At 37.8% G+C, this 18,028-nt stretch overlaps 1 protein-coding gene across 1 annotated transcript; it reads left to right on the top strand.

Moving 5' to 3' along the window:
* Positions 1 to 9,635: 9,635 nt before the first annotated feature.
* PDHA2 (pyruvate dehydrogenase E1 subunit alpha 2) lies at positions 9,636 to 10,811 on the top strand. The gene is made up of 2 exons (XM_046657596.1): positions 9,636 to 10,148; positions 10,242 to 10,811. The coding sequence occupies exons 1-2, from the start codon at positions 9,636 to 9,638 to the stop codon at positions 10,809 to 10,811; spliced, it is 1,083 nt and encodes a 360-aa protein (XP_046513552.1).
* Positions 10,812 to 18,028: the final 7,217 nt, after the last annotated feature.

Below are 18,028 nucleotides of genomic sequence, written 5' to 3'. Positions count from 1 at the left end.
CCATTCTCCTTCTCATCTCTCTCTGGAATACCTATAATCCTTATGTTGCCTTTCCTAATTGAGTCAGATATTTCTCAGAGAATTTCTTCATTTCTTTTCAGTCTTAGTCCTCTCTCCTTGGCATCTGAAGCATTTCTATATTTCTGTCCTCAATATTGCTGATTTGTTTCTCCATAATATCAGCTCTATTGTTCAAGGAGTCCATATTCTTCTTTATCTCACCCATTGTGTTTTTCATCTTCAATATTTCTAATTGGTTCTTCTTTATAGTTTCAATCTCTTTTGTGAAGTAGCTCCTGAATTCATTGAACTGTCTATCTGCACTTTCTTTTAACTCGTTCAGTTTTTTCACGATAGCTATTTTGAATTCTCTCTCATTTAGATTATAGATTCCTTTGTCTTCAGGACTGAATTCTGGGTACTCATCATTTTCCTTCTGATGTGGTGATTTAATATATTTTTTCATACTGCTAGATGGTGTGGATTTCTGCTTCAGCCTGGTGGTAGTATTTGATTGCCACTTTCCCTGCTGCCACTTGTTGGGGGTCAAGAACTGTGTATTTTGAGCCTGTTCAGCATTCAGCTCATCTTCTATTCAGCTCTCCACTGCTGAACTGGGGCACCAGTCAGGGCTGAGGTGCACTTTCTTTCTCCTGTGTGATCTCAGGGGCTTCTTGCTCTGCCCTCATTATCTGCTCTCCTGGGCTGTTAACTTAATGAAGACACTCCCACCATAGCTAGCCACTTCTGTGTGGAGCTTTAACCTGGCCTATGAGGGACATTGGAGAGCAATGGTATTCCTGCAGAGGGCCACTCCCTTCCCCCTTTCCTCTCGGATCTGCATATGGTCCCTGGGTTATCACCCTTGGGAGGAAAAGAAGCTTTCTCTTACCTTGTTCCACTTCCTCTGTGGGGGGAGGTGCTATAGCACCTCCACCTTCTGATGTACAACTGCGTGGGTCTCTCAATGTCTTTTGTGTTGTGTGGATGTCCTCTGTTGGAATATGAATGTCCTTTCATTGTATCTTAGCGGGGACAGTTTACAGGGAAAGCTCACTCCACCATGATGCTGATGTCACCCCTCCTGCTCCTTATTCTAAATCATTGATAAATCACTACCCTCATGTACCCATGAACTTTGTAATGCATTTTGAAGCTGCACAAAAGCATATTTTCCTGGGGTACCACACACCATAGGGGTGGACTTGAGTGCCAATATATTAATAAGTCAAATAAACAGATGTGATATGACTATCTCAATAAATATCAAAAAAATATTTTTAAAAATTTGACATATTTGTTAAAATTGTAGTAAACAATTAAATTTGGAATATTTCCTTAACAAAATATGTGTTTTAGTCTCAGAGCTAACTTAATAATTAATGATGAAACATAAGAAGGTTTAGAGTTAAACAAATCTGTATTTGAGTCCAGTTTCTAGCACTTGCTGGTTTTTGGTTCCTGGAAATATTTACTATTAAAGCGTTAGTTTTCTTATCAGTAAAAATAAGTAAGGCAATCTTATCTATGTCATAGGATTGTTGTGACAGTTAAGTGAAATATCACTTGCAATACACTTAGGAAAGTGCCTGGAACATAGAAAGAAGTCAATAAAGAATTGTCTATTAAAACCACCATCATGCAAGCTGAGAAACAAGCTTATAAACAAAGGATAGGATATTCATAAGAAGAACCACACTATGTCAGTGAGTAAAGTTCTGAATAAGTTGAGAGACGCATAATCTAGGATGGCAAAACTAAATAAAATATTGTAAAGGCAGAGTTCTCTCCAATTTATTTTATGTGTTTAAAGGGATTCTAATCCAAATTCCAAAGCATTTTTTAATTTAATAAAATTAATCTTCATATGAAATAGTATATAGGCTACAAAATCTTAAAGGATTTTGAAAAAGAAATGTAATAAGAAAGGCTAGGTCTGTCAAATAAGTAATTATATAATGCTCTAATAATTAAAACCGGGAAGTGTTCACATAAGAATTAACTGATAGGTAATAAAACTAAAGAGCTTAGAAACAAAATTTTTAGCTTGTGGAGATGTATATCTACACGCAGATATATAGATATAGACATGAAGTCACCTCCCCAAACAGTAAAGATGTCGACTGCTCAGTACACGAAATAACTGAATGCACAAAATAAAGTTGTAATTTCACTGCTCTGTATTATCCGGTAACTTCTGGATGCCTCAAAGACTAAATATAAAAGAATAAAACCATTGAAAAGAAAAGAAGAAGTAATCATCTAGGCACACATGCACATATGTGTGCAAACAAAGAGTGGAAGCATAAGGGAGAGACTGACACAGTGAAGACAGGAAACTGTTTGTGTTAAAAGATTGTAAACTAAAGTTTAAAAATCAAGAATCTCACTAACATGTAGTGCCTGGAACGTGGTGTGAGCTCAGTAAGAGCACAAGTCTTCATTTCAGTTAGTCGTGGCACATCCATATCACAGAGAATTTTTTTGGCAGCCATTGAAGTGATCTTTTAAATGGCTTTTGATTATTTTGAAAATAATTGTAATATGATAGCAACAATAAAAATCTCAAGAGATATAAAATTCATAATACGATCCTAAATATATCAGACATTTAAAAAATAAAGGGAAATAAATAAAAATTTAACATCAGTTATCTTTGGGTGATTTAAATATTTTACTTTTGTGCTTTTCTGCATTTACAGAATAGGGTTTTTTAAAAGATGCTACAGTCAAGGTATATGTTAAGTTTATAAACTGATGATAGGTCTCTAATGATGACAAGAAAATTGGGAAGAGAAGATAGTTTTATTCAAATGGTAGAAGGTAGGAAATCTTTTTTCTTTTTTTTTTAAAGAATTTTTCAGTTTTAAATACCTAGAGGGCTTTTAAATACACTTTTTTTCCTGGTATATTGGAGACAGTGAAGGGAAGTTAATGTTGCAAATATAGTTGGCAGCTCCATACTAGTGAGAATTAAACCAATAAATCACATGGGACTCTGTGGGTAATCATTTCAGCTGGCAAGGATAGAGCACATAGTATTAAACTTTAGACCCACATTTACTTTTTGGGTCAAGGTTGACATATCAGGAAATGAAGTTTGGGGTATAAGCAGCATAAGAACATGATATTTTTTTTGAAGCTAGGGTAAGGGATATCCATGGAGAAACACTTAGGCTATGTGGTGGAGAGTTCCAGAGAGTGATAATACCGAAGTTGTCATTAAATTTACCCAAGTCCTTGATGTGAGAAATTTCAGTTCATTGCTGATGACACAGATTGCAGAAGCATATGGAAGCAATTAGAGGAAAGTAAACGGAGACCGTGTGTACAGGCTGCACGTTTGTGGAGCTTGACTAGATAAAAGGAATAATATAGGATGAGATCTAAAAGAGGCAATGAGGACTCTGCTATCTTCTTTCAGAGTTGAAGAAATATGAGCATGAAAGGAAAACAAAATTGATGATTCTCTGGTGGAGAGGCAGGGGCAGGGGGAGTGAGTGAGAGCAGTGTCTCACTATGAGTGCATTGCAGGTTCTGTGGCAAGAGCTGAGGGGTTAGATTTCCAGATAAGAGGAGAACTCCTCTTCCGCTGAGATTAGGGGGAAGGAGGCTCTGATAGATGTAAAAATTCACCAGGAGACAGGCAGCTGAGATTGGGGGAGGAGTGTAGTATGTGCAGGCAAGGAGCGCTGGATCAGAAGATGAGACTAGCTCTCCATGAATTAGGTGTATGACCTGAGGACAAGCCCAATGTTTACCGGGCCTATTAACCTCACTGCGTCTGTTTCTCCTTGGATCAGTGGGGGTACAATGCATTCCATGTAATTTTCCATATAATAGGGAAAAATTCCATAAAATATGGAAAATCCCTTTAAAACTTGTAATGCATTCTTATAAACAGATGATGATTTTTATCATAAAATGAGGTCGGAAGAGGGCTAGATAAAGGCAGATAAAAGTTAAGAGTTTTGGGAGAAATTCATCATAAATTTCACTGCAGTGCTCCTGGCCTGAGAGAATGGAAGGAGCATAGGCAGCGGGTGGCCCTGACAGGAGCTTGTTAAATTCCTCTGACAATCCCCCAGGAATCTTGCTTTCTGAACGTAATGCTTCTGATGAGCGTCTAACACGTTTGAGCTTAAAAATTCTTCTTGCACACTGTCTTCATTTACCAATGTAGATGATGTTTATCAGCCCCTTATTTAAAAACCTCTCTGAGGCTTCTCCCATGGTGGGCTTTTAGATTTACAGTGTTGGGTACTATGGAAATATCTTAGAATCTGGATGCACTGTGGGTCCGTGGGAACAGAAAGGTTCTCACGCGTTAAAATCTCCATAAAACATCTACAGCATTGTCTTAGGTTGCTTGGAGTAAGCGAATTCATATTCATAATGTATTGCATAATTATGAGATCCTGATTTTCATATTTCCCAGTGTGCCTTTTCAGCTCTGCTGTACTAGCAAATTAAAGGAGACGACACAACTTTACAAAATTAGACTGTTCTGTTTTGTATGTTGCAGTTTGACAGTACTCTATTTTTAATTTGTTCATCATTGATCCTAATAAAGACAAACTGTCATTGTAACCATTGCCTGGAATGTAATACATTAGTTTTATTGCCTCTATAACAGCTGCTCATGTGTCGCTTCCTCTGTCATTTAATGATGATGTGTCCTTTTCTACACGCAGTGCCAGAAAATCTGGGAGAGCTCACAGAACAGCTCTTCCATATGAACTGGATTAAGTAGAGAGAAATCTAATTGTATGTCATCATTGTTTTCTACTACTTAGAACATAAAGGGGACATGACATATAGAAAGAAGGCAAGGCACTTCATTATATGTGCTGAATAAGTGAAGAATAAATAGTACACTTTTTTTTATTAGCTTTACAATTTTTGCCTTTCACTTAAACTCTCTTGGCCTCAGTTTCCACACTTAGAGATTCAGAATGATAGAAACAGCCTTACCTGCCGCTGTGAGGCTCAAATGAGCAAATTTTCTGAACTTTGTTTCTCTAGCAAAGAGATGCAAGACTATTTTACATACCTGGGCAATATTTACGACAGTGCCTTAAATTTCAAATTAATGCATACAACAGCTGAAAATTTCATCTTTATCATTTAAAAATATTAGACTACCAAGAAAATTTTGCTTGTACGTCTGTACATATTTACAGGAATCTCCTGAGAGAACCATGTGATCTATTAGGATCTAAGTGTAGGATGTGATAGGCAACACGGTGCCCAAGCTTAGATACAAAATAGGACAAAGAAAACTGGAGGTCTGGCCAGCAGTAGGTCGTTAAAGTGGGGTGCAAGGTTTCCTTCTTCCTGAGAGTCTCTTTTTTCCCAAGATTTCTCTGTAATGATCAAATGTACTGCTCAAACTTCCTTCTAGGGGGCAGCAGTGCTCTGGAATTTTGCCAATCGTCCTTTGTCTCTCTTTAAACTCAGTTGAGTCACTCAAGTCTTCTCCAAAGAAGCAAAGCTAAAGCAAGTAAATGTGCGCATACTATTGTCAGATACTGACACTAGAAAAAGGTAACAGTCTACCTGTTAGAAGGAAGAGTTGACGCAGGGCGTTTATAAAGAAAACATCATAAAATGGTACAGTTAAGAGAAACTAATATATTACAAAAGATTGTACAGAGGAGAGAAGGCTTCATTTCACTATTGAATATGTAGAGTTTATTTTTACTATCATACTTAATACATGCTTCATTGAATTAAAATCAAGGTTATTAGGGATAAATGTGTGCTTATTTAAACAATAAAAATTTGAAATATGGGTTCTTAAGTATGCAAGAATTAAAATCTGCTGAACAAAACACTTTCCCAAGAAAGGTGATAATAATTTTTGGAGGAAATGCAAATAGACCTAACTCTGACTTGGGCTTTCTTGAATTTGCTTCGATTCATTAGAAACATGTATTGCATTGATGATTTTCATTGTGAATGGATTTGGATTTTACAAAACAACTCAAAAGACTGAGCAGAAATTAGTTCACCACTCTTGGCTCCTCTGCTGGTCCTCTACTGGTTGAGACACTAACCATAGTAAATCTTGACAGCAGATTATACATAAATTTTTATTTCTTATCTGGCCACATTCAATTACATCTCTCATTATAGGGAGCTTATTAAAATGTTTGGAAAGTTTTACTGTTTTGTATTATGATCTTTTTTATCATTATCTTTTAGACCTTGGTCCCAAACTCTGGGACTAGGGCCTTGGGTATTGGAGGCATGTTGACTCAGACGACGGCATCCAGCAGGAGGAATATGGTGGCTCTATCATCACTATGAAAAATTAACCCATAACATCTTTCCTTTCCTTACATCATTATTATCTGGGTGGAAGAGGAACATGTTCACTTTATCTCTAATTTGCAAGCAAGTCTTCTCTTCATGCTAATTTGTTCTGAATTTTTATTTAATGATACTTCATGATTATGATGGGGGTTAGGAGAAGAAAAAAAATATTATTTGCCAAGGGCTTTGAACTGTTCTGAAATAACTTCCCTTGTTATAACATTAGAGAGGAACCTTGCTTAATTGTCATTATTTTGCAGAATATATAGTACTGACATTTTCCCTTTCTCCAAGGGAGATAAGTAATAGACCAAGTGGGAAAAATTCTTCTCTGGGTTATATATAACTCTTAATTTTTTTCACCAAGTTCTTACTCATCACTCTTAATTGGCAAATCTTAGAGCTATGAAAAAAATACATTGCAACTAATCATTTAATGAGATTTAATATTATTTATCTAGGACATATTCACTTTTTAACAGCTTTGTTTTCTTAACATTTGGTGAAAAAGTGCAATTATTACTGGAGGAATTTAAATAGCCTTCAAACATGCTGTTCTTTTTTTTACATTTCTTTGTCACTTATTTAAGAATATTTTATGTGCAATTGATACAACGTGGGTGACACTTTTAAGATAAATTCAGAAATGACCGTGTGGGATCAACCACTAGAAATGAAATGTGCATTTCTGACACAGTGACATGAATGACTGCCGCTGTCATCACAGCCTCCTCTTTTATTAGTTTTTTTTATTAATTAAATGTAAAGTGTACCATTGGCCTTATAAAAGTGCTCATCTATTTCCTTTAATTTCAAATAGATTGAAAGTGAGATTTGATGTTAATTAAATACTTAGAATTTATGGGGATTTTAATTGCAAACAACATTTCAGTGGTGAGCATGTATATGGCTCTTAGTTCTGTTTGGTAATAAACATGTTATTGAACAATGACAAGACAAAAAATAAATCACTTGAAGAGAAGGACAGCAGCATGGGCTCTATTGTCTGTGCATAGCTTGAATCCCGGCCAGCTAGGGGTGGAGCAGAGGAGAGCTCAACAGTGCAGGAGCTCTGTGGTGAGTTTTAAACTTTCACAGTGATATCTGGAAATTTCGCTTTTATTTTGAAAATGTGAATGGGATTAGGAACGTAACAATAAAAATGTTATTGCAAAAAACTGTAGTTTAAGAAATCACCATCAGGACTAATCAGTTTAATGGAAATACTTTGGTATCGTATTCTGCAAAGATGATTTTGTCTGCCTATCTTCAAACTGAATTTAGGATAGTTGAGTAACTGACGTCCAAGAGGTCCCCAGAAGGTTCACATTTGATTATTTATTATCTTAACTACAGCTTGTTGCAAAAAAGGGCCATCTTCTGTGGCGACCTGTAGCATGGGTATTTTCCAATTAGCATCTTTGCATGTTCTCCTCTGGCACGAGTGGGGTTCAGCCTTGTCACACTGGGCTTTTAAGGGGAACTCTATCTTTGCAGCCCAGGCTCCATGTGACAAGATTAAATTGGCACACTTTACTGTATAGCTCTTGTGTTGCTGGCAGTGCTAGCCTGGCTGATACCTCTGAGGGAAGGCTCAGCTGTCACTCAGTGACCCATTAACACTACTGTTCCATCCTGCAGTGTCATTTTTCTCATTCTCATGGAGATATCACTCCCTGGAGACCTCCAGTACCTGCAGGAATGAAAGAGAACAGCAGAGACAGGCTAACTATCAAAGAGGGTGCAAACACCACAGCCAGACCACGGGCTCCAACAGCGAAATTTTAAACTCAGTGAAAAGATGAGGCCTATTATGATGGCTGGGTTGGGAGGCGGGAGGAGGATCGAGTTTTAAGCGATATCATAATTTTTTAACAAGCTATTTTCTTCTTCCTGCCTGACTATCAAAAGAAGAGTCCAAAATAACACTAGCAACTAGATATAAGAAGGCAGCTGCTTTGAACACGTCATAGGGAAATGTGGGTAAAACTTTATTTATAAACAGGGATTTTGTAGTATTTTATTTGTACGTTTATTTACAAACAGGCAATGGGTATACAACAGAGCGTGCGTTAAGATGAATTGCTAGTGGTCTAAACAGAACAGGATTGCTGATCAGGGTTGGCTTATTGGGGTAGAAAATCACCTTCCCAGGAAAAGCACAAAATAGGAAAATGATAAGCGATCTTTGTAACCCTAGCCCTCGGTCTTTTCTTGTCCCAGGGTTGAACTGTTACCAGCAGTTTAAGCAAACTCTATTGCTCTCTTTCAGTCCAAACTGTATATTGTTTAATGGGTCACTTTATAAGAAGACACACTTCCTAACGTTTACTATATAAAGAGGTATTATCAGAACATGCTTCTCGATTTCTCCGACCATGACTGGTTCCATTTAGATTGATATAAAAGCAAAAACCAAAGCCACCCGAATCTTGATGTCTTCTTTGGAAACCCTATGGAAATCCTATGAAGATATTATAGGAAAAGATTTTTAAAAAAGCAAATTAATCAGAAAATAGGGATAAAACTGCACAGGATTCAGGATTATAAGAAGGCGTAAGGAAAGGTGCCATAGCAAAATCTTAGCTGTTACTGCAGTCTGTGTCTCGGCCCAGCCTCCAATTCCCCACCCCAGGGAAAGCTTACTATTGGCTTTAGACTGTTCTTCTCAGCCTGGCGTTTGTATACCATCACCTGCCCTGCCACCCGCCTCAGGTGACACAGACGCTAGAAGCCAGAAGACAAATGTGGCATATTTTTCTGGAGCACCAACTTTACTTTAAAAAGCATTTTGTTTCGTTTAAGTTAAATATTTAAACTACAAATAATTTTTTACACTAAAATAAATGTATACTATGGAGTATGATAAAGCATTTATTCATATTAAAAAAAAAAAAGACTTTAAAGAGATATTGGTAAGATTTTCTTGGGCCTAACCCATCAGAACTGCTGTGTGCCTTTGGGACTCTGTCTGTTCCTCAGTCCCACTGATCCAGCTTCAGAAGCGCCGCTCTAGCGTTTGGCCGGGAAAAGGGACTTGAGATGGTGATGGCGCTAATTTAGATCAGGGTATATAGTTCAGCCAAGTCTTCCAGCAAAAGAAACAACCTGTATTTTAATTTTACAGTTGGAAGGCACTGTAAGAATCAATTAATGCAGGCTGGCGGCCCGTGATCCAGCGGCATGACGTGGCCTCTGTCACCAACGCCCCCATTGTGGCGCCGCGTGCGTTCAGCCTGAGGGACACGCAGAAGGTCGGCGGGGTCGCCCTAGCAGTTTGCCTTGTTGGCGGTTGCGGCTGCCCTGGACTTCACTCCATGAAGAAGATGCTCGCCGCCGCCGTCTCCCGCGTGTTGGGAGGAGGGGCCCAGAAGCCCGCTAGCAGAGTGCTGGTGGCGTCCTGTAACTATTCAAATGATGCCACATTTGAAATTAAGAAATGTGATCTTCATCGGTTGGAAGAGGGTCCGCCTGTCACAGCAGTGCTCACCCGGGAGGATGGGCTCCAGTACTACAGGATGATGCAGACTGTTCGCCGAATGGAATTGAAGGCAGATCAGCTGTATAAACAGAAATTTATTCGTGGTTTCTGCCACTTGTGTGATGGTCAGGAAGCTTGTTATGTGGGCCTTAAGGCCGGGGCAAATCCCTCCGATCACGCGATCACAGCCTATCGGGCTCACGGCTTATGCTACGCTTACGGACTTTCTGTGCAATCAATTCTTGCAGAGCTGACTGGACGAAGAGGAGGTTGTGCTAAAGGAAAAGGAGGATCGATGCATATGTACGGCAGGAACTTCTATGGGGGCAACGGCATTGTTGGTGCTCAGGTACCCCTGGGAGCTGGTGTTGCTCTGGCCTGTAAATATAAGGGAAGCAATGAGGTCTGTTTGACTCTGTATGGGGATGGTGCTGCTAATCAGGGTCAGATATTTGAAGCTTATAATATGGCAGCTTTGTGGAAATTACCTTGTATTTTCATCTGTGAGAATAATCGCTATGGAATGGGAACAGCTATTGAGAGAGCATCAGCCAGCACTGACTACTACAAGAGAGTCAATTTTATCCCTGGACTAAGGGTAGATGGAATGGATGTCCTATGTGTTCGAGAGGCAACTAAGTTTGCAGCTGACTACTGTAGATCTGGAAAGGGACCCATAGTGATGGAGCTGCAGACATACCGTTATCATGGGCATAGTATGAGTGATCCTGGAATCAGTTATCGTACCAGAGAGGAAATTCAGAACATAAGAAGTAAGAGTGATCCCATTATGCTTCTCAAAGATAAAATGTTGAACAACAATCTTTCCAGTATTGAAGAATTGAAAGAAATTGATGTTGGAGTGAGGAAAGAAATTGATGATGCAGCCCAGTTTGCTACAACTGATCCAGAGCCACCACTGGAAGAATTAGGCCATCATGTCTACAACAATAATCTACCTTTTGAAGTTCGTGGTACAAATCAGTGGATCAACTTTAAGTCCATCAGTTAAAGGAAGACTGTATGTAAATTATTTTTCGTCCTTCAAAGCACCATTCATGGTCAACTTGAGGACACTGTGTGACCGATTCCATTAAGGGAGAATAAAACTCATAAAACAAAAGGCTTGTAAACTTTTATTGAAAGAAATTGAGATGATTAAAAGATTGCTAAAAGAGATTATTGAGAGATGTACACTCAATTGAAAGAGATGTTACATTCAGTTGTATGTTGTTGCATCAAAAGATACTAGACAGTTCATCATTTAGTGTTGTTAAAAGATAAACTGAGTCACATTAAAATTTTCAAGAGTTTATTTGATCACACAATTAGGCAGTGCCAAACCAAAGGTGGTTAGGAGTACTCCACTGACAGGAGCTAGGGTAGAGGGTTTTATTAAAAAGCAAAGCAAGGAAATTATTTGACAGGCTATAGCTTAAGCAGTTGCCTTTTGGGAAAGCCTAGTTGGCTGTTTGTGATTGGTTGTTCTCTACATTTTTTTTGCTGAGGAGGATTCACCCTGAGCTAATATCTGTTGCCAATCTTCCTCTTTTTTGCTTGAGAAAGATTATCCCTGAGCTAACATCTGTGCCGATCTTCCTCTTATTTTGTGTGTGAGTCACTGCCACAGCATGGCTGCTGATGAGTGGTGTAGGTCCGTGCCTGGGAACTGAACCCGGGTTGCCAAATTGCAGCACACTGAACTCAACCACTAGGCCACAGGGCTGGCCCCATGTGATTGGTTGTTCTTAAGTTTCATTTTCTTGACTTGAGTACGTTGACTCTGGCTTAAGTTTCTGGTTTGCTTATGCAGGCTACCAAGGCATTGGAGCCACCATAGTCTGATGTTTTTCTTGTTTAATTACTTAAACAGTGTGAATATCTTACAGATTAAGTTTATATGAGTCTAAAACAGGAAAAACAGGGAATTATTTAACTTCCCAAGGTATTTGCTATAATAATTGTATTTGATTTTCCTTTATATTACTTTAGTAAATACTCTTATTTAAAGGAAAAATAGTTCTTTGATTCCTGCTCCACCCTGCAGGGGTTTGTGTGTAAAGTGACTATCCTCAGGTAGAGAGGAAATTTCAAGTGACACCAAGGTATTAGGATGCCCACCATTGTGTAGCTTACAACAGTTTACTTGACTTAACCAACAACACAGTCTGTTATCATGCATATGCAAAACCGATGTTGAAGCCAGTTGACTTTGACCATTTTTCCAATGAAACATGGTATATAACACAGCAGAGGGAGATGGGACAAGGGCATTTTTTCATGTTGTATTTTTTGGTAATATTTTTAGTGTACCAATTGGAAAGAAAAATCCAACCAATGTTAAAATCTAGGGAAAATCTGCATTTTGCTTTAAGCTTCAAGTTAACACTACTCTTATTTGAGAATCCATTTGTACCAAATGGGGTCTATATTTTAAAAAACTAGGTAAATTTCAGACTCAAAAATGAATGAACAGATACGGTGACATCAAAGGAGTTAACAGAGAAGGTGATGTTAATAAAAAGTTGAACCTAAAATCCACCTTGGCTAGAACTGATTATTCACAGATAGCTTTTTCAAAGGAAAAGCTAACTTGCATCATCCAGGTTTGGTTTTCTCTACAGTCAAATACCATGTCAATTAGCCAGTAATGGCTTGGTGAAAACATTTCTACTTGGTTATACCTGACTAATGACCAAAATCCTGAGTGTGCTGTTTGGCCTATCTTACTCTTCTGACATAGACTTACTGAAATCAGAAATCAGAATTTACCTGTGATTTAAGACACAGTTCACAGAAAACACCAACAGAATCAATAGAGAAATGTTAAGACCCATTACAAGAAAAAAATTGTAATTCTGCCTGGTGATAGATATTAACTAGGCTTACTGCAGTGATCATTTCATAATATATACCTACATAGAATCATTATCTTGTATACCTGAAACTAATACCATGTTATATGTCAATTATATCTCAATTTAAAAAAAAAGTTAAAGCATTTTCTATACAGTATCTACTTCTACAAATAAAAGCTAGATACTTTCTAAGAACTCACCAGAAAACCAAAAGCTTAGAGGCCTGTGAAGACAGGAACTTATGTACAAGTATATGAAGGCTCCATATCTTCCTCTAAACAATTTAAACAAGTAAGATAACCTCAGAATTCTCAATTCAGAAAGCAGAGAGAAGGATCGGTTTGTCTATAAATCAGTGATATTGCTAGCTAATATGTTGTGGTTATGCAGCTTCAGTTCAAAGGTAGCTTGATTGAATCCCTTCCATTAAAAAGAAAAAGATATTTCATAAGTGAATCAAAATAATCACATTGTTTGAACAAAGAATTTTTCTACCTTTTTATTTTTGAAATACTTGTATTTCCATAAACTTTCAAGTGCAAGATAAGCTGCTCAATTAAAGCTATGTTCTGTATACAATATACAGAAATCATTTAAAAAGTTTGTTTATATTACGGATTCTTTTAATACCAGTAAAAATTAATATACAAATAATTGACTAGAAACGAAACCATCACTAATCCAAGCTACACAGGTACTTCATTTCAGGAAAAAATCCAATTTCACTCTGTTAGAGGAATACAGTGGATTTGTCACAATATACGTTATCAAATTTCATTAAGGCAGGGAGTTTTCAATATTAAAAAATGTCCAGGCTTGTGTGCACATTCAGGAACTAGAGTCCTATCACTGGTTGCACATAATTCTGTAACAGTGCAAAAAAAAACCTAACAAAAACAAAAACCCCTGTGGTTTTCAATTAGGTCAAGCAATAAATTAATAAAAAAAGCTACTTATCAAACTATAAATCAGAGCAGTGTAGAAGTCCAGCAGTTGGGTTCTACTTCTGTCTGACGTACTATGCCAATCAGTCCATTTTACCCACGTTAGAAGACCGTATAAAGCACCAAGCATTTGTTAGTGATATTTAACCTGATAATTCATTTGTGAGGAAGACCTAGTTTTAAAAAGTTGAAATATAAATCACATGCCACAAAATTCATCCTTTTAAAGTGCACAACTCAGTGGTTTCTAGTACATTTACAAAGTTGTGCAGCCATTGCCACTATCTAATTCCAGAACATTTTCATCACACCAAAGAGAAAACCCACACCCTAAATCATTCACTCCCCATTTTCCAGTCTCTTCATCCTCTGGAAAGTACTAATCTACTCTCCGTCTCTGGGTTTGTCTATCCTGGATATTTCATATAAATCACACAGTATGTGCTCTTTTGTGTCTGCTTTCACTTAGCATAATGTTTTCAAGATTTGCTGTAGCATATATCAGTCCTATATTCCTTTTTATGGCTGAGTAATATTCCATTTTATTTATCTGTTCATCAGTTGATGGTCATTTGGATTTTTTCCGTGTTTTTGGCTATTGTGAATGATAAAAGCTAGTGTTGATGAGAAAAATTCAGTCTTTTCCTTACAGACACAAAAACGGTAGAAATTTTAAAGGTACTAGACCAAAACAGTGCAACAGCATCTCTTATGATATAATCTCAATTAGATAAAATAACTTGAAAACACGTGTTAAAATATTTTTAACTTTAATATTTATCAGCTTATATAACATGTTGTTCCTATTAGCTTTTGATTCTTTAATAGACTTTAATTTTTAGAACAATTTTAGATTTACAGAAAATTTGAGAACAATGTACCGAGTTCCTGTATGCCCTGCACTCAGTTTCCTCTCTTATTAACACCTTGTCGTAGTACGTGTTGAGGAAAAGGTAATCTCAGCAGGCCCCGGACGCTCAGACCCTGCGCATCCTGAAGACAGGCCTGTCTTCACCCTCCCAGGAGGTCACTTCTGAACCCTTGGAATGTTCTGCCTGATAAGAATGTTTCTGTACACCAAAGGCTTTGGCCCATGCTGTACTAGACTGTCCAGAAAAATTCATCTTAGTAATGTGTCCTCACGTTACTCCATTGAGAGGAGACATCTACAAGCTTGTGCCTGGTTTCTCTTGGACTTTTCTCTGTGTGTCTTTTCCTGTTGCTGACTTTGATCTGTATCCTTTCACTGTAATAAACCATAACCATAAGTATAACAAAAAAATAAAGTTTCTTAATTACATGGAATAAAAATCTATATAGACAAGGCGTCCCGGAAATATTGAATGGCTAGTTCAGGTTTACACAGTAAACGATAGTGATAGTTATTAATCACAGCTACTATTCTTTTTTGCTAGGCTGCTTTTGAGTGCAAGACAATATGCTTAGTATTTTTTATACATTATTTCACTTAATGTTTTGCAATATCCACATAATGTAGGCATTTTGATCTTTTAGAAAAGAGGAAGTTGAGGCTCAAGTTCAGTAAGTTGATCAAGATTTCACAATTTATAAATAGTGGTGGCAGGATGCAAGCCAGGCAAAAAGTCTATATTTTCAAAATTACTTTTTGTACTGCCTTCAAGAAGATCATTGCTTACAGTAATACTCAATCATGTAATAGCTGACAAAAAAGATGCATTAATAAATGAGTGAATGGAATTAAACTAGAACCAAGGGATTTTATCAATTACTATAAACTGAATTCAGATTTTCAGGCTTAGAGTAGAAACAAAAAGACTAAAATTCAGAGGGGAACACACATAGGGACTAGGAAGTAAGGCAGATTAAAGACAGCCAAAAGTTCTGTGATCCTCCTCCCATGAGAAGTGGGGTTTATATTCCTTCCCCTAGAATCTGGTGGCCTATGACTGCTGACCAACAGAAAGCAGAAGAAATGATGCTGTGCAGTTTCAGCTTCCAAGATGGAAGAAAAGGCAGGTTTTGCTTCTTGTCTCTTGGAACCTTCTCTCTGAGAGTTGCAATCCTCCATTTAAGAAGTTCAAATACACTGAGCAGCCCCTGATAGAGAGCGTATGGCCAGGCACTCTGATCACCAGTCCCAGCTGGGATCAGCCTTTCAGCCAAACCTGCAAAGCCAACAGATATGTGAGTGAAGGCCATCTTGAACCCTCCCGATAGGCCATTTGCTAGCTGAAAGCCAACAAGTCACCACGATGTCTTGAGGAACAGTGGAATCACTAGCCAAACAAGAAAAACAAAGTGGTTGCTTTTAAGGGTCAAATTGTTGAAGTACTTTGTTACATGGCAATAGACAACCAGAATAGAAAGTGAGGTTAGACCCAGCAGAAATGAAAATTACATTGGTTAGTCCAAGCCAGGGATGTCAGGAGAACAGAGGAAGGTTAGTGAACCAACTCAGAATCAGAAGCCCATAGGATCTATCAGTGCAGAAGTTCACGATGTAGAGGTAGCAAGGGGGAAGAGGCAAGTCTCCAGCAGAAACGAGAAAGTCTAGGAACAAAATTACAACTGTTCAACATGTATTTTTCCATCATCTGAGGCTGGTTTTCAGATGAACTGAAGTATCTACAACATTAGGTTTTGAGGATTTTAAAATAAAACGTTGTCAACCATAGGCCAAGAAACACACTGTGGGTTATATTTGCAATGTCACTGACTCACACTTGTCGAGTCTAGATGGAAATTTCATGTTGATTGGTGAGTATCAGGCCTTGATGAGTCAAAGCCAGCAGTTAAAATGCCAGGGCAGCATGTGCGCAAGTTGTTGGGAGTTCACAGCTATTCGTGATGAGTAGTCAAGAGGAATCCAAGTAGCCGAGGGCTTGGGATTACCAGACCCTGAGAGGCAAAACTGAATGAAGTCAGGAACGGCACCAGATCAGTAGATATAGACAAGGAGAGAGACAGAAGACTAAACCAGAGACCAGGAGAGTGAGATTGGACTATCTGACAAATAAGGGCTAGGGAACTAGAAGTAGTAGGTTGGCACATTGGTGACCTTTGTGTTATCATGGAAGTCAATACCTATTAGATGAATGGGATCAGTAGCATCTCATGTATTGACAAGCCATTTAGAATCTAATGCTTCCTGTCCAGTATCACTTGGTCTTAAAGTGACCCTGCCTTTATGTGACATGGAAATAAATTAGAGTCTGAGCTTTGGTGTTATTTAAATCTGGGTTCAAATCATGGGCTAGCCATCTATGAGAAATGGTACCTTGACAAAGTGGCTTGACTCTGTCACTACTTCATCTGTAATAAAGTTGACCCATATGGCTGTTGTAAAAGTTAAATGAGGAAATAAAGTAATATCTCGCAGAGTTCCGGGTATACCCAAGGTGATCAATAAATGGAAATTTCTGGTTTATGTACCAGAAGAGAAGCTATTATGTATCAGAAGGAGCTATTCATTGAGAAAAAAGGCAAAATTTTGAAGAGACTACTCTACCTCATCTGAAATAATAAAGGCACCTTCAGTTTTATGTAGACAGCTAGGTGTAAGGATTGCAATGGTCAGAAGAAAATGAGAGCTGCATGTGGAAAATATTTTCACAAATTCAGCCACCCTTTGTTTTCTCATCCCCTCTCACTCTTGACTTAAGTAATTTTACTTCAGCCAGCATCAGACACAGAAAATAGTAATGAAGGGCCAGCAAAGTTAGACAGTAAGACAATATAGGAGTAGTGGAACTTACCAGTTTGGACCCAAATTTTGTTCAGAGTTGAGTCTATTGATCTAATGACTACAGTAGAGCATGTAGATACTGTGCAAATCCCACTTTAGTAGAATCAGAGGTGTGGAATACAGATTTTGCCATTCTGTTGTCATATAAGTGACTCTAGACAATCTAATACTAGGAGTTCCTTCAAAACTAGCCCCACTTTTCCTGCTATAGATTCCTTTTAAGAAATGCCCCCAAATATTAATAAAAACAATGATCTGATCAGGCTTGAAACAGAAATCCAACCAAAACTCTCTATTAAATCAGTATTATAATTTTTCTCATTGGCTTAATTCATGTCTATTTGATCCATGAAGTGGATGTATCTATACAGTAAAGAGCAAAGATGAGAGGTCTCTGTACTGGAATTTGAGAAAGAGATATGGAAATTTTCTGCTGAGGTTATGCACAGAAAAGAACACAATCAAATTAGGAAACACTGAAGAGCAACAAAGACAGTTCATACCATACTTTTCTTTCGATGGGCCAATAAATAGTCAAGCTGAATAATTTACCAAAAGAAAAAGAGCCCGGTCAAAACTCATGATCTTTTGAACAATAGGCAGGAGTTCAATTATCCACAAATGTTCTATTAGAAGGCAGCTTTCCAGGAGCAGTGTTATTTCAGCAGTCATACATTAGAATTATTAAAGAGGGAGAACA

Source organism: Equus quagga, chromosome 3 (assembly GCF_021613505.1).
Source record: "Equus quagga isolate Etosha38 chromosome 3, UCLA_HA_Equagga_1.0, whole genome shotgun sequence".
NCBI classification, from domain to species: Eukaryota; Metazoa; Chordata; class Mammalia; order Perissodactyla; family Equidae; genus Equus; species Equus quagga.
Note: the sequence above shows the minus strand (reverse complement) of the source record. Positions and strands in the feature narration are given on the sequence as shown.